This window comes from Colius striatus, chromosome 3, assembly GCF_028858725.1.
Source record: "Colius striatus isolate bColStr4 chromosome 3, bColStr4.1.hap1, whole genome shotgun sequence".
Classification (NCBI taxonomy): Eukaryota; Metazoa; Chordata; class Aves; order Coliiformes; family Coliidae; genus Colius; species Colius striatus.
Window position 1 is genome coordinate 53,013,332 of NC_084761.1, and position 23,664 is coordinate 53,036,995.

The 23,664-nt window shown below is 41.5% G+C and overlaps 1 protein-coding gene across 1 annotated transcript in view; it reads right to left on the reverse strand.

Annotated features, from left to right (window-relative positions):
* The window catches only part of DCHS2 (dachsous cadherin-related 2), a 124,061-nt gene that overhangs the window by 33,080 nt on the left and 67,317 nt on the right, over positions 1 to 23,664 (reverse strand). The window contains exons 4-10 of the mRNA XM_061993199.1: positions 19,125 to 19,361; positions 16,824 to 17,843; positions 15,270 to 15,457; positions 14,557 to 14,656; positions 6,436 to 6,593; positions 4,464 to 5,298; positions 3,277 to 3,516 (exon numbers count right to left, since the gene is read on the reverse strand). Of these exons, the coding sequence (XP_061849183.1) occupies positions 3,277 to 3,516; positions 4,464 to 5,298; positions 6,436 to 6,593; positions 14,557 to 14,656; positions 15,270 to 15,457; positions 16,824 to 17,843; positions 19,125 to 19,361 (2,778 nt within the window). The remainder of the gene's footprint in view (positions 1 to 3,276; positions 3,517 to 4,463; positions 5,299 to 6,435; positions 6,594 to 14,556; positions 14,657 to 15,269; positions 15,458 to 16,823; positions 17,844 to 19,124; positions 19,362 to 23,664) is intronic.

The following is a 23,664-nucleotide window of genomic DNA, read 5'->3' on the forward strand; positions in this document are numbered from 1 at the left end:
AACTAAGTCAAGCAGGGGACATATTCATACAATACACAGAAGAAAGAAAAATTAGTTACAGAAATCCTTCCAGCTTTCCAGAAGAAAGGAGGAAAATCAGAGTAGTAAGGACAATCAACAGGAATGTGTTGAAAGTTTGTAACCAACACACACTATCTGATCTGCCTACATCATTCAACTACTGCCTCCTTTCTCATATCCAGCTGCTAGGAGCGTACATCTAGCAGTATCAGAAAGCTGCACACCCTGCTCAAGGGAGGAGTGTGATGACTCTGCGCATTAACACACCACAGTACGGCAGCTGGCACGTTTGCACTTGATCCAGCCTGCTGGATAGTTATTCAGTAATGCCAGTCACATTTTCTGGGCTGAAATTACAAATTGAAATGAGAAATAAGTTATTGTTTCTGTGCATTACAAGCTGGAAGAGTAGCTAAGGTCCTTCTTTGCCTCTGGCCAGTGGCAAGGCGACCCTTCTCTATAAGCCAAACATTAAGGTGGATGCTTGGTGTCTGAACTGCAGCCAGGGGAAACCTTCAGCCTTTTTGCTTGTTTCCCCAGCACAGAATGGGCAGCCCCTGCACTCCCACAGCTTCCTGGAAGCAGCAGCCGTGGCACTACACTGTGGGTAAGTCTAGTGCCAACACTGGTGAAAAAACAATGGGAATGAATGTTCCTTCTGCTCCAAATCAAAGCTCAAGTCTCACCTTTATAATACTAGTGTTAAGACCATGATAATCCAGTTACACGAGCAAGACAAAATATCTAATGAAATGCTGTAGGCCTTGGCTTGTAACTCTAAGTCAGTAGTCCCTATTAACCTGAGATTTTTTTCCTAAGGCTCCAGACATCACTACTGAACTACAAAGGTGGACATCAGCTTAAAAACAGACCTTGGTTAAATGCTGTTCTTGAGAATGACATTGAGAGCTTCTGCAAAGACATATCTCAAGACAAACCCTTGACCTGTCTTAAATACACTGCGGCTATCTTGTTTCCCATGCATCTTCTAGCATTTACCTGTACTATATGTGTCTTTACCCTTGTACTTAATCGTGTCGCACTGTTTGATGTGTAAGAGAACTTAGAGAAAGTGAGGCGAGAAAAAGTTGCAATAAGTGCAGCTCTTGTAATGTGCAGGAGCAAGCTGGCTAAATAAGATCATTCATGGATATCCACATGAAAGAAAATCATTGCAACTAAAATTTTCAGTAGTTATTTAAAAAAAAACACAAACAAAAACAGACCTTCTAAACTGGAAGCTTCACTAAAGCTTAGGTCAGTCACAAAGAAGGTGACAGTTGCTTGCTTTCCCTCTTCTATTCATAGGGAACAATGCAGAAAAATAAATAAAAGAGGCTGATGATGGCTGATATTGTCAGTAAAAATGATTCCTCCCTGTGGTCAGTCAGGGAATATGTAAGTGAAAAAAAAAACCTGTGACAGCAGGACAGTCCTACACTGAGACTATGCAAATACTACTGGGATCTGAACTGCAATTTAAAGAGTGGAGAAAAATTAAGTAAAAAATATCATATAAAAATAAAGAACACCATGCTCTAGAGAAGCTGTCATAGTCAAAAATTCTATTAAAAAATTGTAAGAAATTGAGTAACACTATATTTATATGATTCCTATATAAATCTTATTTTCTTACATTATGAGCATTTAGCATTTATTTGGAACAATACTGTTACATGCACATGACATGAAGCCAAATCAGGCAAATGTAAGAAAAAGACCCAACAGAAGGACTGTGGTTACTGGAAAATGTACTTAAAGAAAAAAAGCAGGAAGGAACCATCAGCCACAGCTCCAGCCCAAAGCGTCTGCACAGGCAGGCGCACACTGTGCCACCCAGTACATTTGGAATGCTCTTCCTTCCTCCCCACCCTGCCAAGCCATCCCTGCTCCCTCCTCCTAATTGCTCCCAAAGCTTCCCTTCTGCTGTATTTCCCACAAGATGTACAATAAATAAATATAAGGAATGAGGAAGGGAGGGAGAGGAATTCAAGAAAATCCTGCCTTTTTTTTTGTTCAAAACCAAAAAATAGTATGATCCACAGAAGAAAGAAGCTGTTTGGAAGACTGAGGTACAGAAGTAGACTGCAATGCTGCTCAGCTGTCTTGAAGACTTTCATAGAGGCCACCCACCCATTCCCAATTTTTAAATACTTAATATACTTGAGGCAAAACGAATCTTCTATCTAGTACCTCTATGGAGATCATCTCGGTCTTTTGTAACCTATATGTGCTCCACATTACAATGACAAATAGCAGTGAATACAGAAAATTATTTTTCTAAAAAAATTTGTTGTTTCATCTATTTTTCTGGATAGTACAACCTTAAATAATTCTAAAATTGTGCAGAAAATGAACCTGCAGTAAAACCAGTCATTCACAGAGTTGAGCCAACTGCAGCAGTCCTGTTATATTTAATTCTTTTCAGACTTTGTTTACTTCAGGACACAGATTCTGTGTAACTGCATCATGTTACACCAACTGTACACACTATGAGTGATATTAAGATAAAATTCTCTCCAGCACACAGAGTACTTGCAACATCATGTGCATTTTAGATTTTTCAAAAGAGCAGGTAGTTGAAGAACTGGAGGCAATTTTTTGTTGCTCAGCAAAGCCTCTCACACTTTTAATCCTACCTGTTATTCAAAGAGTGTATGAACCACCCTTTCTTACTCATTCATTCTCCATATGTTTGAAAAGCAATGCATTAACATTCTCTAGGTATGGAAAACCTTATCTGAAATGCAGAGCGGCTTCCACCATCCCTTCGCAGCTCAACCAGCTGGAAAATCTTGGGTGACAGTGCCACTCTCTGGTCAGAAAAGATCACTGCTTCTGTTACAAAGCCAGCACGCTTGCCAGTGAACTGCTTAGAACTATTCAAAACGCTCTGAGAGCAACGTTCAAATATTAACTTCAGCTGAGCTGAAAATTGTTTGCTGACTTCTAACCAAAGCATGCAGGTTATCTGTACATGATAGCTACAGTGCACTAAGCCACTCTGCATCATGCAATCTCATATTATACATTTAATACATATCAGGAAGTCAGGAAGTGTGGAAGTCAGGACACCTCCAAGCCCTGAATAAAAGGTTGAGGGTTGTAATGAAAAGCCATGTTTTGAAACTCAAAACTCTTAATGTAACCCTGGGAAAAGCAAAACAGCTGTACATGCAAGTACAGCACGCAGAAAGATTTCTTTGGTCCACTATGGTCCACAATGAAATTAATAGCAAAATGGACAGATATTACCTGCATCTCTGTCCACAGCTTCTACCTTTATGACAAACTCCCCAGGATCTTGGTTTTCATGAACTGTAGTCTCATAAAGTTGCTTCAGAAATATTGGGATCTCATCATTCACATCAAGAACAATGATGGTTATGACCTGTGTGGCAGAGAGAGCTGGGCTGCCCTCATCAACAGCCATTATTGTCAAACTGTAGTGCTCCTGAATCTCACGGTCCAGAAGTTGGGCTGTGGTTAAAAGCCCTATTATAAAGAGAGAAGGTAAAAAAAGAATATTCAGGTGCAGATAAGGATTCCAGTTTTTCCAGCACTCATAGCTTTCGTGTAGCATCACTGTACACGTTGGGTCGCTGCTTGGCTACAAGGCTTCCAGACTTCAGAGACAGTCATTACCCGTGATGCCCTTTAGCGTGCTAATTGGCCCAGAAATACTGATTTTGACATCAAAAAGAATGGGAATAATGGAATATTCAAGTGAAGTTCAGAGAGTTCTTTTCATTTAACTTTGGGCTTAACTTTTTATGTAACTTACATATTTGTGTTCTTTTGCACATAAGTTTTGTAACTAGGAGCTCAAAAAATCAGTGTCAGCTGTATCACATAATGGATTTAAGATCAGAGTAAGAAAAAGAAAATAATACAACTATTATTTGTGTGCAGATGTTACAGAACAGAATACATAATAGTCACAGAACTCATTTAGGAATCAGAGAATTTCAGAGGCCTGAAGAATGAAATTCATCAGCATTTTGAAACTCCATCAAACATGTTCCACCCTAAGTGTAAGGCACATTCCCTGATCTTGATCTTGCTGTTCCTTGTGTGTATGTATGGCAATATATGTGTGTGCACACACACCACACCAAAATCAGGATCAAGTATTTCACTGCACACACTTTCTTCTCGCATTCTTTAATGCGCTACTGGAAGGAGCTCTGGTACATCTACACAACACAGTATTAATGTCACGCAGAAATTTTTTCAGCTGAGTCTCACTGAGGTTGCCTATTGTATGTAGTACTGCCATGCTGGTGTGGTGTTCTGCCCAAAGTAAACACTCCTGAGGACGATAAGTCCGTAGAGTACCACAGCAGAGTACCACAGTAATATGGTATTGCATTGTATGCACTCCCAAGTATTACTGTGGGAAGCAAAGTACAAGAAACTTCAGAGAACAGAAGTTACAATACCTGTGATTTTATCCAATACAAATGCTTTGTTTTCATTGCCTGCAAGAATGTGATATGTAACTTGTCCATTTCTTCCCTCATCAGGATCCTTCGCAATGATGTGGTGCACAAGGAAGCCCAATTCCACATCCTCCACGACACAGGAAAGGGGTGAAGATGTAAAACTTGGACTGTTGTCATTGACATCTAAAATAAGAATTTTTGCAGCCAGAGAATCAAGCCTGCGATGAGTCATATTTATTGCCTGGTCTGCTGCAGACACTGTAAGGATCACAGACCGAGTAATCTCCCTGTCTAGTGGAAAAGCTGTTGTCAAGGTGCCATCCAAAGGGTGAATAAGAAATGGATTTTCACCCGTACTACTCATTTCTAGGGAATAGTGTATTTTGCTGTTCAGAAAACTGCCATCTCCATCTTTTGCATTGAATGTGTAAACCAGAGTGCCAACAGGTACATTTTCTTCTATGCCAATCACTACAAAGTCATCTTGAAAATATGGTGAATGATCATTCTGATCTTCTACATCGATACTTAGGAAGGCTGTGTTATTCTGTGGAGGATTATTGTTATAATCCTTTATAAGAACTTGCAAAAGGAAGTGCGAAGCTGTTTCATAGTCAAGTTCCTTGGAAAGAAAAAGGTCTCCTGTCAAGCTGTCTATTTCAAAACGAACATCATCTTCAGCAATACTGAAATGCAACTTCCTGTTAGTTGTTACATGGCTATCAGGCCACTTCAGAGAATTCAACACTTGTGCAGGTTTGAAATTTTCAGGTATGACAAAATGCTTGAAATCTTGAAAGAAGACAGAACTGCTGTTGGGAAGTGGGATTACCTGCAACAAAAGCACATAGACTGCAATATTTTCCTGTTGTTATTATTAATAGTGTGACAAAAATAGTTTTCCTTAACTGAGAGTTTAACTATTTATTATTTATATTTATTTATCCAAACTATGCCTAAAAGCCAGAAAACCAACTCAATATACTCTGTAAGAGTTCAAAAAGTCCTTGGCCAGTCATAGTATAACTCTTGTCTTTCATTCTCATGTTAAAAATAAAGGGGACAAGACTCTATCTCACCCTCTGAATCACAGAGGTACAAAGACAGAAGACTTCTATCTCTGCCCTTACTCTGAAGCATTTCAATTGTCTTTCTACAAAGGGACAGATGTGACAAAGAAAGCATGGTACATTATGCAGTTTGCCATTCCCCAACAGGTAGCTGAAGTTTTTGGAGGGTTGTTTATGTCATTACAGGGTTTCATTCATTATGTACTGTGGCAGTGCTTCAAGTTAATGCCTTAAAATTAAAGAATCTTAAACTGTAAGAACTGCATTTGCCTTGTCTTGACCAAAGTATATTTTTCCAAGCTATCCAAAATGAACCATCTTTGGGTGACACACAAAAAGCAGCCTCAATGACATTGAACATTGATAAAGGAGCACACAGGCAATCAGGACAAAGCAGCCCCACTGTGGCTCAATGAACAGCAGGTTGGAAAGAGCACGCGCTGGATTTCACACTCCCATGCAGAACAGCCTCATATAAACCAGCATAAAGCAATGAGCTATCCTTATACTGCATTACAGAGACAGAATTTGAAAAACAGAGTAATACAGTGGAGAAAAAAAAATCTACTCTCTCTCATTTTCAGCTCCTTCTAAAATTTGCTTTTCATGTTGCCTGCCTCTTACAGTGTTCATAATGGCCTACTAGTAAAGCAAAAACATCACCTATTTGCAAGACAACCCAGAATACTGTTGTGTATTCTTAATAAATCAAAGTAAGTCTGTCATCTCATTTCCTTTCTCAATAGAAAAAGGGCTAAAGAAAATTACTGAGGTGCTTATCATTATGAAACTAGATTCCTTGCTTCAGCTTATTTCCCTAGCTTCTTCCAAAATTCTTTTTTACAAAGAAAGTAAGTATCTTAACATAACTGTTCTGTCAGTACAACATAAGCCAGTACCTGGATGTAAACAGCAGCCTGTCCTTGAAGTGAGGGCATCCCCTGGTCCCTTGCTGTGACCATCATTCTGTAGTCTGATCTCTCAGCATGAGACAGAGATCGGGTTGTTCTTAACTCCCCACTGATAGCATCAATCTGGAAGTATCCTATATCCTCTTCTATGGAGAAAAAATGGATATGGGTTATTGCAGATCTTTTCAGCGTGCCTCTTTAGTAATCAACATTTTAATTAACAGTAGAAAGAGGAGGATCCAGAGGAAAGTGAATCTGCTGCACTCTTTCACATCTCTGGCTCATTTGCTTCATCTCCTCTTCCTTCATTAAGTATACAGTATAAACCACTTACTCTGGATTTAGAAAGCTACAGACAGAAACGCTATTGAGCACTAATGCAATGGCTCAATTTTGTACCAATGTTATTCACACCAATGGTGTTTGCATCAGTAGAGCAGCAGACAACCCAGGATTGGTAGTCCTATTTCCAACAGTAAGTTGGCAGGCAGGGCCAGAAAAGGAATTAAGTCTTAAGTCTCTGGATTGGCATGAAGAGTCACGTAAGTGACGCTGGATACACAGTTGGCTCATGTCCCTGGCAGACTACAGGTCCGCAAAGTTCCCTATCTACCCCTAAGACACTATAACTACAGTAATGCTGTCTGCCCTGCCTATGCTCTGAAGCAGGAGTTAAGATCTTACAGTAAACTGCTGCAAAGCAACATGTGAATATTGGAAATTATGTTTAGATCTAGATCCTAAGATTATGTTTAGATCTAGATCCTACATGCCCAGGGGAGTTGTGGAGTCTCCTTTCTTCGAGGTCTTCAAGACTCGCCTGGACATGTTCCTATGTGACCTGATCTAGGTGAACCTGCTTCTGCAGGGGGGGTTGGACTAGATGATCTCTAAAGGTCCCTTCCAACCCCTACCATTCTATGATTCTATGATTCTATGATCCTTTATCAAGGACCAGTTGCATATCAGTAACAAGCAGCTTCTAATTAAAATTACTACTTGCAGCTATATTGTATTACATTTATTCTAGAGTCGCAAAGAAAAAAACAAAAACAAGTAAATAGCTCTTTATGACTTAGAATCATAGAATCATTTGTGTTGGAAAAGACCCTTAAGATTACCAAGTCTAACCATTAACCTAATGTTACCAAGTCCAACATTAAACCATGTCCCTAAGTGTCACATCCACACACCTGTTAAATACCTCCAGGATGGTGACTCAACCACTTCCCTGGACAGTCTGTTTCAGCACTTGAGAACTCTTTCAGTGAAGAAATTTTTCCTAATATCCAATCTGAACCTCTCTTGGCACAACTTAAGGTGGTTTTCTCTCATCCTATCACTTTTTACCTGGGAAAAGAGACTCTCCCACCTCCACCATTTTCAAGGAGTGCAATACAAATTAGTCTCCAGTTTTTAATAAAATGAGACAGTATTTGTTACTTGGTATACCTTACCAGAAATCGCGAAAATCAAATTTGTCCTAATTACTTCTGGTTTCAAATATTATGCAAACAACATTTTACTGTATGAATTTTTAGTAAGGTGTGCTAGTGTGCTCAACAAAGTCATGCAGCATTACAGCTGCTATTCTAGTAAGCAACTGTGGTAAAAATAAATTCTGTGCAGATGTAGTACATAAAATACCCCTAAATAACTCTATATCCACAGGCACCTAAGTGACCATGAAACTGTTTATGTTCTCCAAATATGCACATGCAAATTAGTTAACTGCACATATAGATGTTTACTTTTGTATCCAATCGCCTCACCTGCAACTTTAAAATATCTGCACTTGTACAATTTGAAAAACATTGGGTAGGCTAGGTAAAAAACAAGGTTATCATCACCATCAAGTAGGATTTTTTTCCCCAATATTGTTCAGCTACCTTTGACTGACTATGGGTTCCTAATGCTCCATGAATCCCTTCTGGGTGACTCTTGCAGTCTGGAACGTAACGAGGAAATTGCCAACAAAAGGAAACCAATTGTAGAGAAAAATATATAATATGAGACAGTCCTGCATTCTGGGTTTTGCATGATAGTTTCAAAACATTAATGCTGCTACAATATTGTTCTCATAAATAGCTTTTGGTTACTTTCCTGGTTTAGGTCCCAACAGCATGCTGACATTCATACACATACTATTTTGTTCCATATAATGTTTCATGACACAAAATCCCAGCTAGGCAAAAGGCAGAGGAGATATGAAAAACAGAACACATAATGTGAATCACATGCAGATATTTTACACATTTTGCTAAAACCAACATGTAAAATAACTGTGAGGAAGAACTAAGAAGAAAAAGAAAACAGTAAACATGAGCACATGAAAACTATGTCCTTCATTTTTCTACTAAAATGGAGCTACAGTTAACAAATTCGACCAAAAGTAAAAAATAAGTTTTAAAAAATAAATTAGAGCACAAAGATATTGCAGGTGTTTAACTGCAGTCTGAGCATGAGGCTATGCGGATTCACCCTTGCTTCAGCAGTGATGAGGACCACCAGTACCTCTTTGCATGAAAACCAATACTTGTTTGTCTGTTTGAAGTAGAACACAGATAACTAAGCTGAATTGAAATAGGTGTCAGTCCACAGAGCTTCTGAAGGGTTGACGCTTATTTGATAGGATAAAGGAATCATCAGAATCTACATTTTCAAATAAAATAAAAGAGTTGGTCAGAAATTACCACTAGTGTTACTCTCTAGAGACTACAGTTCCACTAAAATTCAAATGTTGCATGAAATGGTAAATTTTGTATATATTTTGATGGTGACAGAAGTAATAGAAAAGTGATAACGTTGAAAAGAGATATGAACACCTTAGGACTTCCATTTTGAAAGCATTTCTCATTTTCATCTTTTTAACTTGGTACTGCTCTATAAAGACTATAAAAACTGAAACATCTTATTTCTATTTTTCCGGTACTTTTATCAATCTCTTTTTTAGCTTATTCATGGACAATTTCGAAGTGTATCCATTTGATTACAACTCAAAAAACCTTCAAGAAGAAAACTACCTATGAAATGGATTTACCTTCATTTATAGCCACATTAATCAAACTTCTAGACTGCATTTTGTAGCTAAAAGAACTTATTCTGTTTCTGAATTTCAAAAACCTACGTAAGGACAGATCTTGCTTTTCAACAGCTTTACTGGATGACAAGTACTAAGAGAGGAGATACATCACTTTTTAATACCTTTGCCCAAGAATATTGAGGCCAAGTGTGTGTAAGTGGTAGCTTGCTCACTTTCTAAATACACTCCAAATCCTCCTTTTCATTTTTTTGGAAGTGAAGGATAAGAGAAAAGGCAGTTGTAAGTTTTACAAAGAGCATGTCAGTCATTCCTCTAAAAGCTCAAGCTCCCAGCACTTCCAGAAACATTTGCTTAGTTTTCATTTCCATAAGTCACCTGAATTAGGCAATTGTTGCTTATATTATACAGCTTTGTGGTGGTTTAGCCCTGTCTGGATGCCAGGTGTCCACCAAGTCGTTCTATCACTCTCTTTCCTCAACTGTACAGGGGGAGAGAGAAATACAACAAGAGTTGTGAGTCACGAAGATAAGGACAGGGAGATCACTCAGCAATTAGCAAAATGGGCAAAACAGACTCAACTTAGGGAGAACTTATTTGATTTATTAATGAACAATCAGAACAGAGCAGGGAAATGAGAAATAAAAACCCTGAATCTTAAAACACCTTCCCCAACCCCTTCTTCCCAGGACTCTATCTCATTCCCCATCAGTAGCGCAGGGGATGGGGAATGGGGGTTGTGGTCAGTTCATTACAGATGGACTTTGCTGCTGCTGCTGCTGCTTCTCAAGGGGAGGCCTCCTCACACTTCCCACTGCTACACTGTGGGGTCCCTCCCACAGGAGACAGTCCTCCATGAACCTCTCCAGCGTGGGTCCTTCCCATGAGCTACAGTTGCTCATGAACTGCTCTGGCATGGGGCCTCCCACGGGGGCAGCTCCTCTCCATGGGGAGAACAGTCCTTCAGGTACCAACTGCTCCAGCCTGAGTCCCTCACAGGATCACAAGTCCTGACAGCAAGCCTGCTCTGGCTTGGGCTTCTCTCTCCCCATGGGCTCCCAGGTCCTGCCAGGAACTTGCTCTAGTGTGAGTTTCCCACAGAGTCACAGCCTCCTGTGGGTATCCGCTTGCTCCAGCATGGGCTCCTCCACAGGCTGCAAGTGGATCTCTGCTTCCCGGTGGCCTCCATGGACTGCAGGGGCACAGCTGCCTCACCGTGGTCTTCACCACAGTTCACAGGGGAAACTTTCTTTCAGGGCCTAAGCATCCTCCTCCCTCTCCTTCTCTACTGACCTTGGTGTCTGCAGAGATGTTTTTCTCTCATTATTCTCTTCTGCCACTGCTGCCGTCTAGCAACTGTGCGGCAACTTCTTCCCCTTCTCAGATATATTATTCACAGAGATGTTACCTCAGTCACTAATTGGCCAGGCCTGGGTCAGCTACGGGTCCATCTCAGAGCCCACTGGCACTGGCCCTGTCAGCTACAGGGGAAGCTTCTAGCAGTTCTTTTTTTAAAGAACCCACTCCTGTAGCCCCCCACTACCAAAACCTGGCCACAGAAAACCAGTACAGCCCTAGAGATGTCCCTTTTTGGATAAAGAGAAAAGGAAGAAAGTAGGAGAAACGTAAGAGAAAGAAGGAAACTGAGAAGAACAGATAAAGCACGAAAGAGAAACAAATACATCTCTTGATAACTAGACCTTAATGACCTCAGTCTCCTCTTGTGTATGCAACTCTACCCTAACCTGCCAATAAACTGATAAGCTTTTTCACTTACATTTTTCACCTCTGCATTGTTCAACCTGTTGGCCAGGCTTTCATTTACCTAAGGTTCTCAAAAGCCCAGACACTTTCTCAACATACATTCACAGAAACTGCAGTTTTGGACAAACAATGATGGTCTGAGAAATCCCAGACAACGTATGGCTGTGAATTTTGGCAGAACACTCAAGCCTTCCAGGATTTGGCATTTAGGCAAAATGGCTCAGAATGCATATACAAAGTGACAGCAGAGTTTTCTCAGGTATGCTTGACCTCAGTATGCACTGATAGTTGGCTACATATCTTAACTAATTTCCTGAAGAACTATATCTTTCCTAGGTTTTAAAATACTTAGAGCCTTGGTCATCTCATTCTCCTTTGAGATGATAGAAAAGTTGTTTATCTTAACAGAAAAGAAGGTGGCAATGCCATGACTCCCAAACAGCTTAAAAACCACAGGGCTGCTGTAGAAACACAGCCCTCTGCAAGTCTAGGAATGGTCCCTGCACATTGCTTACAAATCACCCTTGAGAACAAATACTTATCACCAGACACACATGCAACACTCACTGTGTTAACAGTGTAAACTAGGCTTCCCCTAGCAATCTGGTGATCAAGTGCTCATGCATCCACAGAACTGGTCCAAATAGAATCGTAAAAGCCTCTACTTTGCCAATGCTAGTCTAAATACACAGAGAAATTGTTTATGATGAACTATAAATTCACACTATTTTTTGCTATAAATGCTATACTGTAGCCTATTGACAGTCACAAGGAAGACCAGGCAAATCACTCTGCAATTGTCAGCATCAGTAACAGTACACACAGCTGGGATTCAGCTCCCTCTGAATTAGGTTACTCTTCCAGCAGTAACACAAAAGTGGAGGCATGGCCATATGATCATGCATTTCCATAGACATAAATGTTTAAAGACGATTTGTTTTGATTTTCTGGGAAGAGAGAGGGACATTTTCGAGGAAGCACTTCTCTGAAGGCTAAAACTCATCTGTTGGGTAAACCTCATAGTTCTTTTACAGATTCTTCCGTATGTAATTTGTTGGCATTCGTCATTAGCCCTCCTGTACAGCTTAATCTGCTGCTGCTATCTTGGCATTTCTTTAATGTTTCGAGAATACTAAAAATTACTCAGTGATTCTTACAAGCGTAACAGCTGACACCAACACAACTCTTAATCTTGTGGCAGTCCTTCAACTACTGAAAAGAGTACAGGTCTGCATGCAATCCTCCAATTAATTACTTAAGAGGAGAGAGTCCTCCTCTTTTTGTTTAACAAATATGGCTGTAAATCAGATCACGCTGCTTCATATTTTAGTACTGAATAATGTCCCAGAGAACGAGAAAATACAATTTTAAATAGAAACCAGGCAGGAACTTCACCATGAAACAGAAGACCAGATGTTAAAGGCTGTGAGCCAACTAACAACAACAACAGAAATTAGTGTCAGAGAAGCTCAGCTGTTTCTGGATTTGTTTATCAGGAAAATATCTAGTTCCAAGGCTAGGAGGGCTCTTTTTGTGGGGTGTTTTTTGCTGCTGTTTTTATCCTTTTGCTCTTTCCAGGGACAGCATTTGCAAGATCAGTTGCATTTTGTGTTGCTAGTCATTTTTATAATTTGAACTCTTACTTACTCCCCTCTGGGGCTCTACAGTGAAGCCAGTAAGAAAATCCAATGTGCTGTCTGAAGGGAGGGGACATAGTTAGATATATAAACAGGCAGAGATCCCTGAAGAACACTTACCATGTTGCCTGGCCATCACTCTTCAAACAAAGGGTTGGGTACTACTCATTCCCTTTTTTCTTCAGGGGAATCACCTTGTACAAAATACTATTATTCACAAAGCAGAAGCCTAGAATTTTCTACAGTTCCCTCTGGAAGAGGCAATCACTTGTATTCAAATTAAGAGAATAACAGTATGGACTGAAACCGACCCTACAGCCTTTTATTATCTACACATATTTCAAATGCAAAATTTTCAGTGAAGTTGTTAAACGTCTAAATTTTTTTTAAGCATCTCTTGGTACAAGAGAGCAGAGTTAGTTCTCTGGCCCTTATAGATTTGGATCTTAAAGCCCTTCTATTACTCCACAGAAGTCAAAGGGTACATAAAGATACAGTATAACATAATCTACAGGAATCTTTTGGTAACGTCAGCCTTGGTAAGAAAAGGCTGCAGATTCCCTTACTTTTTAAGACTGAAGAGTAATGTAGTTTTGCAGTATTTTCTTTACTCTGCAGTAACTAACAAATAATTGCAATGAGTTTAAACCAACAGAATCCCACATTTGAGCTCTGCCTACACAGAAAAGAACACCTGAGGGAATGCACTGAAAAGATGAAAATATGGGAAATGTTTTATTTTCTGTTGAAATACTATGCTCTATGTGCAAATTACCACAGATTTCAAATACCAAGCTTAAAAAGTATTGATGACATTAAGGTGGCAGAACAGAGCAGGTATCAAAATAAAATAAATAGTTCTGTCCTTGACTCCTCTTGCTGTTTTGAATCAACAGTGGAACAAGCAGGAAGAACAGACATATTTTCAGATGGAGTTCTCTTGCATAAAAGTGTAGCAAGGGACATGTGGCAAGCACAGAGATCACATCTATGTCTCTTACTAGTATTAATATCTCAGTCCCACTCCTAATTTAGGAGTGTTCTGATATTGATTTTACTGCAAACAAAACCGGATCCTATAGCTTACCCCAGAAGTGAACTACTACATGTAGGGATTATGGGGAAAACTGAAAAGTGTTTCTAAGCGGCCATGTTATGTTAGGCTAACACAGTGCTAAACAAAGGGTGAAACATGAGCTAAAAACCACAAGCCCCACTGTTTGCTCAGATTATTTGCTGATCCTTGTGATTCCTGTCTCAGATTGTCATGAATCATTCTTTTAGCAGGAAAATTTTCAGTTGGTCATGGGAAAAGGGAGATCGTCTTTCCTCTTAGATGTTAAAAAAAATGTCTGAAACACTAAACTGTACAGTACAAGATCACAGTCCTAATCTCTTCTGAGTGCTGTTTGAATGTTCTCTGGCCAGCCACACAAGCAACCTAAACCTCTGGGAAAATGGAGCAGATGGGCAAGGGAGAAAAGGTAGCTGCTTGCAGCTCCTTAGATGCTTCATAAGACATATGATGGTCCCGATTCCTATTTACACAGGTACCTTTATTCTAACAGACACAAAATAGACATAAAATCCTGTATGTATACGTGGCACCTCTACAACTTTGGTTCTTTCTATGTATCTTCTCTTTTGAATAACATTTTAGATTCTTACCTGATTGTATTGAATATAATACAACACCATTGTTTCCAGAATCAAAGTCTTTCGCAAAGACAGTGGTAATAAGTGTCCCTGATGGCTGCCCTTCCAAAACCTGTCATCAAACAGTTTATAAAAAAATTAAAAATTACATATAGATAACAGTAAGCCTTAAAATAAATTCCTTGCCATAATACAAGAGTTTAGCTGTTGTTCTTTATTCTTTTATTTTGGTAATACTTAGAGCAAGTGCAAAGAAAATTTCAGGAACCAGTAAAATAGCGCAGTTCTAGTAATCCTCTGTTATAGTCTGCATATACTGCTAATTCAAATATCTTTAACACAGAAGACTCAGAGGGCAGAAATTAAAAGAGATTCTACTGCATCCATAAATAAAATCATACATGTATATCCTTGTACCATCCCAGACCCACTACAATCCTTTACATCTAACAGTCTACAGGGTATAAAGTGTTGTAAAGAGATAAATTCTGACATTCCCAAAAGGGTTATGTTTCTCTTTTGGTGTCCTACTGTTAGTGTTTCACTGCACGGGGGGTTTGGGCTCCTGCCACAGGGTGGTGCTCTGAGCAAGGCAGTGCATACTCCAGCAGCACCCACCCTGAGATGACGCAGCCCGCACCTTGAGATGGTGCAGCCCCCACCTTGAAATGGTGCAGTCCCCACCCTGAGGTGCAGCCCCCACCTTGAGATGGTGCAGCCCCTACCTTGAGGTGCAGCTCCTGCCCAGGGGCCACCTGAGGGAAAAGAGGCCTGTTGTCATTGAGGTCCCTCACTGTGATGTACACAGTTGCTGTGGAATTAAGCTGTGGTGACCCATGGTCGGTCACTAGCACAGTCAGCTGGTGGTGAGCTTGTTTTTCACGGTCTAGTGCAACCCAGTTTATGATTTCACCTGATAGGACAAAGAAAATGAAGGTGAAAGGGAGTTAGATATTTACCATATGTTAGAACTATCCTACTACATGCAACTACATAACATGAAATAATGATTCATGTCATCTATACACCTTACTGCTGACATTAAAACATCAGCTTTCCAAGCTCCATTCCATAAAAGTATCCTGTTCTTCACAGTTGGCACTTGTACTTTAGTACCATATTATAACCTTTACTATATAGTGAGTGTCCTGAAGCTAAGTATAAAACAGCATGAACCAACGTGCTGACCTTCTTAAGAAATCCATCTGGACTCTTCTTCATCACACTTCAGGACACATATATATGAGCACAGGGTTTTAACTGTTAACAAATGTCTTGGTTTAGGCAATATCTTCTATACATTCTGGTAAACCCAGTGAATAAATCAGGTCTAATCTCTCCATCCACTCAACCATACTCAACATTAACTGTAGATTTGTGGTTGACCAAAGTCCTTCACATAAATAACCATATATTACTTTAAGATCTTCTCGGTTAACATCTAGTATTCTCTTTGCTTTTCAATTTCCATAAATGTACTGAATAGGAATCTGCTCCAAAATGACAGTTTTGGTTTGAGATTCATACAGACAGTAGGCTGGGACAGCTTACTCACTCCCCACGAGGATGGGACACCTGGGAACAGGAAGTTTAAACAGCAGATCTTTGCTCGCTACATATGATTTTGGTAACTGGATTATTTTCAGTGCCTGTACTCCTTACAGGATTCTCTTCCTCTGGGCTCTCCATGCTGTGTTCTGTGGTGTTCTACTGTGTGGAGGTAGTATCTGTTACTAAAGGCATTTGCAATTAACTGCAGAGTACACCTTGTGCTGTGAAAAATTTCTCTCAGTAAATTTGGTGTCTGTGCCACGTACAACAGGAACTCAGTTTTCATGGAACTTACAGAAGTTTTCACAAATATTTTAAACCACTGTAATTGTCAAATGTCATAGCTACCTTTACAGTTATTTATATCTGATCTGCACTTTTCAACTGTATTTAATCACAGGCAATTAAGTTCCTCATATGAACTACTGAAGCTATAATTTCAGACTCCTGGTTTTTAATTTGTTGCTGTCAAACATTGGAACTTATGATCGGGTGACCAGAATGAAGTAATGAAAAAATAAAATCCTAAGGGTTAGAGATCATTCTTCATGAACATGTAGTAGATTTATTTATTTCATTCCCTAAATTGTGAAGCTCTGAGTTAGAATATTCACGTATCAACTCAAGAGATTCACAGCTACTCCTGAAAGCTTTACACTTCCATTCCCTTAGGAAAGTCTGCTTTCCAAAAGCAACATTTAGGCAGATTACAAATCGTAAAATGCTACCTGTGTTGGAATTCATCTTGAAATACTTCCCATCAGACAAGAGGAAATAGGCAAGTTGTCCATTTCTTCCCGAGTCTTTGTCAACAGCTGTAATGGTGCCAACCACACCCCTGGGAATTGGATTTTCCTCTGTTTCAAAGAAGTAGCTTTCATGCATAAACATGGGAGAATTATCATTTTCATCCAGGACATTAACTATTACTGACGCACTTGCATTTTGCATGAGGTTATCATCTTCAGAGGTGCTGACCAAGGCTCTAAAACTTAGTACCTGTGCACATTCGTAGTTCAAACGTTTCCGAAGGTAAATCCAGCCAGTATCAGAACTGATTCTAAATGCAACCGAATCTGTGCTAGGCTCTAAGGAATATGTCAGCTTGGAGGCAATGCTGTGTGGATCAAGTGAGTGGGCTTGAACCTGAAGGATCCGGGCACCTGGAATGGTAGCTTCACTGATTTCTACTTGATACATCAAGTTTTGAAAAGCCAAAGTAGGGCCCATCTTCTGCTCTTCAATAACCACTGTCAACATCAGCAGGGAAGTCAGAGAAGGATTTCCACAGTCTTGAGCTGCTATGTGTAGAGTATATTCCTGATCCTTATCTGCAAACACTGTCCTGGTGAGATTTACCACTCCGAGGCTTGGATCAATGCTAAATGCATTTGACTCCTCACTTGCAATACTATATTTGATTGCCCCATTTAGGCCACTGTCTTTGTCTTCTGCATGAGCAATGTAGACAGCTGTGCCAGGAGGCTGAGTATGTGAAATAGTTACCTTATCAGATTTGGTAAGAAATACTGGAGGATTGTCATTAACATCTATGACAGATATGTTGACTTGGGTGCTACTGTAGACAGGGGAGTTGCCCAGCTGTGACTGAACAGTGAGCACCACAACAGACTGAGTTTCATGGTCAAGCTGTTTTTTGGTGCGGATGATACCAAACTGGGGGTCAATAGAGAATCTTCTATGTGGATCACCAGAGGAAATCCTGTAAGAAACCACTTCTGAAGAATCTAGAAATGGAAATAAAAACAAAAAATGTAGAAGAATATTAAAGGTTGGTAAGAACATCTGTAAAGAATGCACGCTGTGGAATTCAGTGGAATAAATGTAAGCTACACAGATGTTTGACTTTCTGGGGCTTTTTATGTTTTCTTTTTCCTATCCCTGGAGCCTTCAGTAAAAAATGCTGCACAAGCTTGACCTGACTGTATGCAATTTTTTCACTTGTGCATCATTTGATTTTCATCTCATTGGTGTTATAAAAGTCTATAGAGAAAATAGTATAATAGCCTCTTTTTTTTCCCCCTGACCTAAAATGCAGGAAAAACACTCCTATAAATTTGTCCTGTGGGAGTAACTCCACTATATATAGGCATTCACTCCAGCAAGCACTGAAATAGGTGGCAGTTCTCTTAAAGAACTACATTTTATTGAACTTACTGTTCATGGATGACCCTTATACATCAGATACTACCTAAAGCAAAGGCTATCTAAAGGTTCAGACTTATTACCAAGGCCTCCACATAGGTGTTACCCTCAGAACAGTGGTCAATACACTGTCCTTCCAAAAGGAGGAAAATGGGAGGACCTGACTAACCGAACTAAACCTCTGCCTCTACCACCTTACATGTACAGATCCATCATCAAGCTGGTATGAGGACCCAAAGGAACCAAATATACAGCTTTCAAGAGAGGGTCTTTTATAACTAAAGCCTGGCAGGAGCTAATCAATTTCCATCAAGAGAACAAGTGGATTTTATATATTTTTTGAACAGTCCTGTAAGCATTCATCTGGACTTCACCACTTAATCTGGTAAAATAGGGAGCAGGAGTGGTTGGTTTTGTTTGCTTGTTTGTGGTGGGGGGTGGGGTGTGCAGCAGCACTTCATATAGATTCTCTGAAACTGCTGAATATTCTCTGCTCATAAGTATTGCTCTGAGATTTGTCTTGCATGGCTAATGGTTTAACATGAGCCACACCATCACACAGATCCTTCCGTACACTTTCACACATGCTTCACATCTCTCCATTTACAATTATAGAAACCCATCTGGAAGGGAGGCAGTTGCCAATCCCCACAGACCACCAAGGGGAATACCATGAATCTCCATTTGTTCAAAAGAGCATCCTTATAAAGCAGTTGCTGTAAATACCAACAGTAAATATTATTTAATGCTTGACAGATTGAATAAATAACATCAAAGTTTAAAAAAAAAATTCTCTGCAGATATTTCCAACTAATGGTCACAACAAAAATGCAATGCAATCTCTGGCTGAGCATGCAGCTTACCTGGAGGCTCTCTGGCCTTTATGGTGCCAACTGGGCTGTCTTCAGGTGCATCTTCGGGAACAGAAAAAGTGTACCGTCTTCTCTCAAACACGGCAGGGGCTGAGGCAGTGTGAAGGATGTTCACTGTGATGGTGGCAGTGGTGGCTGAGGGAAGGCCACCCCCGTCCCGTGCAGAAACACTCAGAGAGAGCGCAGGGTGCGCCAGGTGGCCAAGAGCGGAGATCAGGTAAATAATTCCTAGAAGTATACAGGAAAGTCCCCACATAAAATCTCCACACAAACAGGGTTTAAACCTCCAAATATAAATCTCAGGAGCAACAGGAAGTGTCTGTGGAAAATATCTAGGAAGCAAGTATCCACTGTGTGATCACAGGTTTCCACGAAAAATAACTTTTAATAGTAAATTCTAAGATCTGCTGAATTTGCAAGCTGCTAGCATTCACATTTTATAAAAACAGGTAATTCTTTGAAAAGAACATGCAATGATGTGTCTGGAAATACAGCACTTTGGATATACCTTGCTTCAAGATATATATTGTTTCATCCCTTAACTGACGAATGAGAATATCTGTCTCCAAATATATTCTCCTCTGACTGCTAAGATAAGTCTTAGTAGTATCAGGTAATTATGACCAATTTTAAAATACTCAGTATATTACTACAGCAACCCACATCTAACATTTATTACCTGAAGTGTTAGTACAGATATAACAAATGAACACGGCAGGAACCTTGTCCTATCTTTTTTTGTGGTGAAAGCATTTATGAAATTAAAGAAAGCTTTGTTTGAGTGAAGACTTCAGTCTCAGCAATGAGAATTACATCCAAGCCACAGGGATGTTCACAACAGTCCACAACAATTATCCAAAGCTCATACTTGTTAATTGTTCTGTGAGAGACAGTCATTCAATTGTCCTTTGCAAGCAAATTAAGGATTTATAAATTAAGACATAAACCCACCAATAAATCATTAGCCTTTTAGAGCACTCTGAAATGGCTTGTCTAGAAGAAATTAACATAAATACTTAAAAATTTAGGGAAGCACACTGCTGCAATACAGCAGAACACAGTATGTTTTTTATTTCATAAATTGTATAAGTAAATTATAACCCGAAGCACACAGTCAAAGATCATCAGGTGCTTTCAGACAGGTAAAAGATGAAATAAGGAAACGTAATTATGTCCTAGAGAGCACTAATACTGTTTTGTCTTATCCTTTCCAGCATCTTCTCTATCTTTGAGCACCAGGAAGAACACTTTCACTTATTCTGAGGTGATAAAAATCCCTTGAAAACCCTTTGGGAATTTGAAGTGCTGGGAGGAGATGTATGAGTGATACAAGATGGAGGCAACCACACGGACCCTTCAGCCAGAGAAGGAGGAAGGAAGTAAGGAGAAGCAATAGACCAGAGATCTCTCCACAAGCCATAGCGAGAATGCAAGCTGTGCCCCTGCAACCTATGGAGATCCACGGCAGGACTGAGAGTTACCAGCAGCTCCATGTGAGCGAGCCCAGACGGGCGAGGGACTGTGTGGGGAGACGGCCATGGCCCAGGCCGTGCTGGAGAGCCTGCGCGCCGCAGAGCAGCCCCACACGAGAGGCAGAGACGAGCTGTAGCCTTTGGAATAAACGTACGTCAGAGCAGCCCGTGCAGGGCTGCTGTGTGTGTGAGTTACCCCACGGACCTGCAGGGAGGACTGATGTGGAGCCCACCTGTCCTGAGGAGGGACAAACGGCAGAAGCTATCTCCCTGTCGTCCCGTTCCTCTTTCCCCAGTGGAAATGCTCCTATTACTAAAGACTGAGATAATGAAGGCATTAAGCACCTCAGCTTTATCCTCATCTTTTATTACAAATTTTCCTTCTGGATCTAATAGGGGATGGACGCTCTCCCTGGTCTTTCTTTTATTGCTAATGTATTGTTAGAAACTCTTCTTATTACCCTTTACCTCTGTCGTGGTTTGGCCCAGCTAGCACAACAGCACCACGACAGTTTCTCGCTCGATGCCCCCATTCACCCCCACCCTCGTTAAGATGGTGGAGGACCCAGCAAAATGGGAGTAAAAAGATAAGCAAGATTGTTGTGGATTGAGACAAGGGCAGGGAGGGCTCGCTGCCAATTATGGTTCTGGGCAAAACAGACTCCAGTACTCGACTTAGAGAGGAAAGTAGGAAAGTTTATTCTACAAGAAACAGAACAGAATAAAAGCAAAAAGGGAGTAGGATGATGAGAAAATTACAACCAGCACTTTAAGATCTCCCTCCCCCATCCCTCCTTTCTTCCCGGGCCCAGCTCACTGCTCCCGATATCTCTACCTCCTCCCCCCGCAACAGCTCAGGGGGGCAGGGAGTGGGGGATGTGGTCAGTCTCTCACAGATGGGCTCTGCCGCTTCTGTCTTCTCAGATGAGGATGACTCCTGGCATTCTTCCCCTGCTCCAACACGGGGTTCCTCCCCCGGAACACAGTCCTTAACAAACTTCTCTGGTGTGGGTTGTTCCCAGCAGCTGCGGCTTCTGCCGATACAGGTTCCCTCACACGGGACACAGTCCTTGGTGAATATCTCTGACGTGGATTCTTCACCGCGGTTGCAAGGTCCCTCTCTCGGGACAAGGCCTCCTCCGGCCATAGTGATAAAGGGCCCCTCCTTCGGGACAAGGCCTCCTCCGGCCAAAATCACTGTCCCTGGCTCAGGGCCTTTAATGAAGTGAATCGCTGCCCCTGGTCCGGGGTCAGCTTTAGCAAAATGAGTTTCTGCCCCTGATGCGGGCTCATTATCAGAATGAGTCTGTACCGCTGATGCGGGGTCTTTAAAGAAATGAAAATAAATCTCAGCTTCACCAGTTCTCTCCATAGAATGCAGGGGAGTCTCTGCTACAGTACACCTCCTCCCTTTCATCACTGACCTTGGAGTCCGCATGGTTGTTTCTCTCACCGTTCCTACTCCTTGCACCACCACCAGCCAGAAGAAGAGAAGAAGGGGCAGAAGAAGGAAAGAAGATGGAGGAAGACACCTCCCCTTCCGGCTTCTTCTTAAAAAGTGATCGTGGAGGCGTCTAATTGGCTCAGCCCCAGAAGTGGGTCTGGCTCTGAGCTGGGGAGAGTTGTGAGCAACTTCTTGCAGGAGCCATCTTTGCAGCCCCTTCCCCCTTACCAGAAAAGGCTGTCATGTCAAACCATGACATTCCACCCCTCGCCTTCACGAATTGCTTTTTAAGGAGGTGTTAAAAATCCACCCCTCGTCCCTTCACCAAAGGTAGAAGCACTTAAAACCTCAATAGTCAGCAGTACAGTTCATGTTTTGCCCGTTACCACTCCCAATTAGTATCCTTGTCTCAAATTTAATCTGTAATGCTCCAAGTCCCACAGACTCGGGGCCCCACGTTGGGCGCCAATAATGTCGTGGTTTGGCCCAGCTAGCACAACAGCACCACGACAGTTTCTCGCTCGATGCCCCCATTCACCCCCACCCTCGTTAAGATGGTGGAGGACCCAGCAAAATGGGAGTAAAAAGATAAGCAAGATTGTTGTGGATTGAGACAAGGGCAGGGAGGGCTCGCTGCCAATTATGGTTCTGGGCAAAACAGACTCCAGTACTCGACTTAGAGAGGAAAGTAGGAAAGTTTATTCTACAAGAAACAGAACAGAATAAAAGCAAAAAGGGAGTAGGATGATGAGAAAATTACAACCAGCACTTTAAGATCTCCCTCCCCCATCCCTCCTTTCTTCCCGGGCCCAGCTCACTGCTCCCGATATCTCTACCTCCTCCCCCCGCAACAGCTCAGGGGGGCAGGGAGTGGGGGATGTGGTCAGTCTCTCACAGATGGGCTCTGCCGCTTCTGTCTTCTCAGATGAGGATGACTCCTGGCATTCTTCCCCTGCTCCAACACGGGGTTCCTCCCCCGGAACACAGTCCTTAACAAACTTCTCTGGTGTGGGTTGTTCCCAGCAGCTGCGGCTTCTGCCGATACAGGTTCCCTCACACGGGACACAGTCCTTGGTGAATATCTCTGACGTGGATTCTTCACCGCGGTTGCAAGGTCCCTCTCTCGGGACAAGGCCTCCTCCGGCCATAGTGATAAAGGGCCCCTCCTTCGGGACAAGGCCTCCTCCGGCCAAAATCACTGTCCCTGGCTCAGGGCCTTTAATGAAGTGAATCGCTGCCCCTGGTCCGGGGTCAGCTTTAGCAAAATGAGTTTCTGCCCCTGATGCGGGCTCATTATCAGAATGAGTCTGTACCGCTGATGCGGGGTCTTTAAAGAAATGAAAATAAATCTCAGCTTCACCAGTTCTCTCCATAGAATGCAGGGGAGTCTCTGCTACAGTACACCTCCTCCCTTTCATCACTGACCTTGGAGTCCGCATGGTTGTTTCTCTCACCGTTCCTACTCCTTGCACCACCACCAGCCAGAAGAAGAGAAGAAGGGGCAGAAGAAGGAAAGAAGATGGAGGAAGACACCTCCCCTTCCGGCTTCTTCTTAAAAAGTGATCGTGGAGGCGTCTAATTGGCTCAGCCCCAGAAGTGGGTCTGGCTCTGAGCT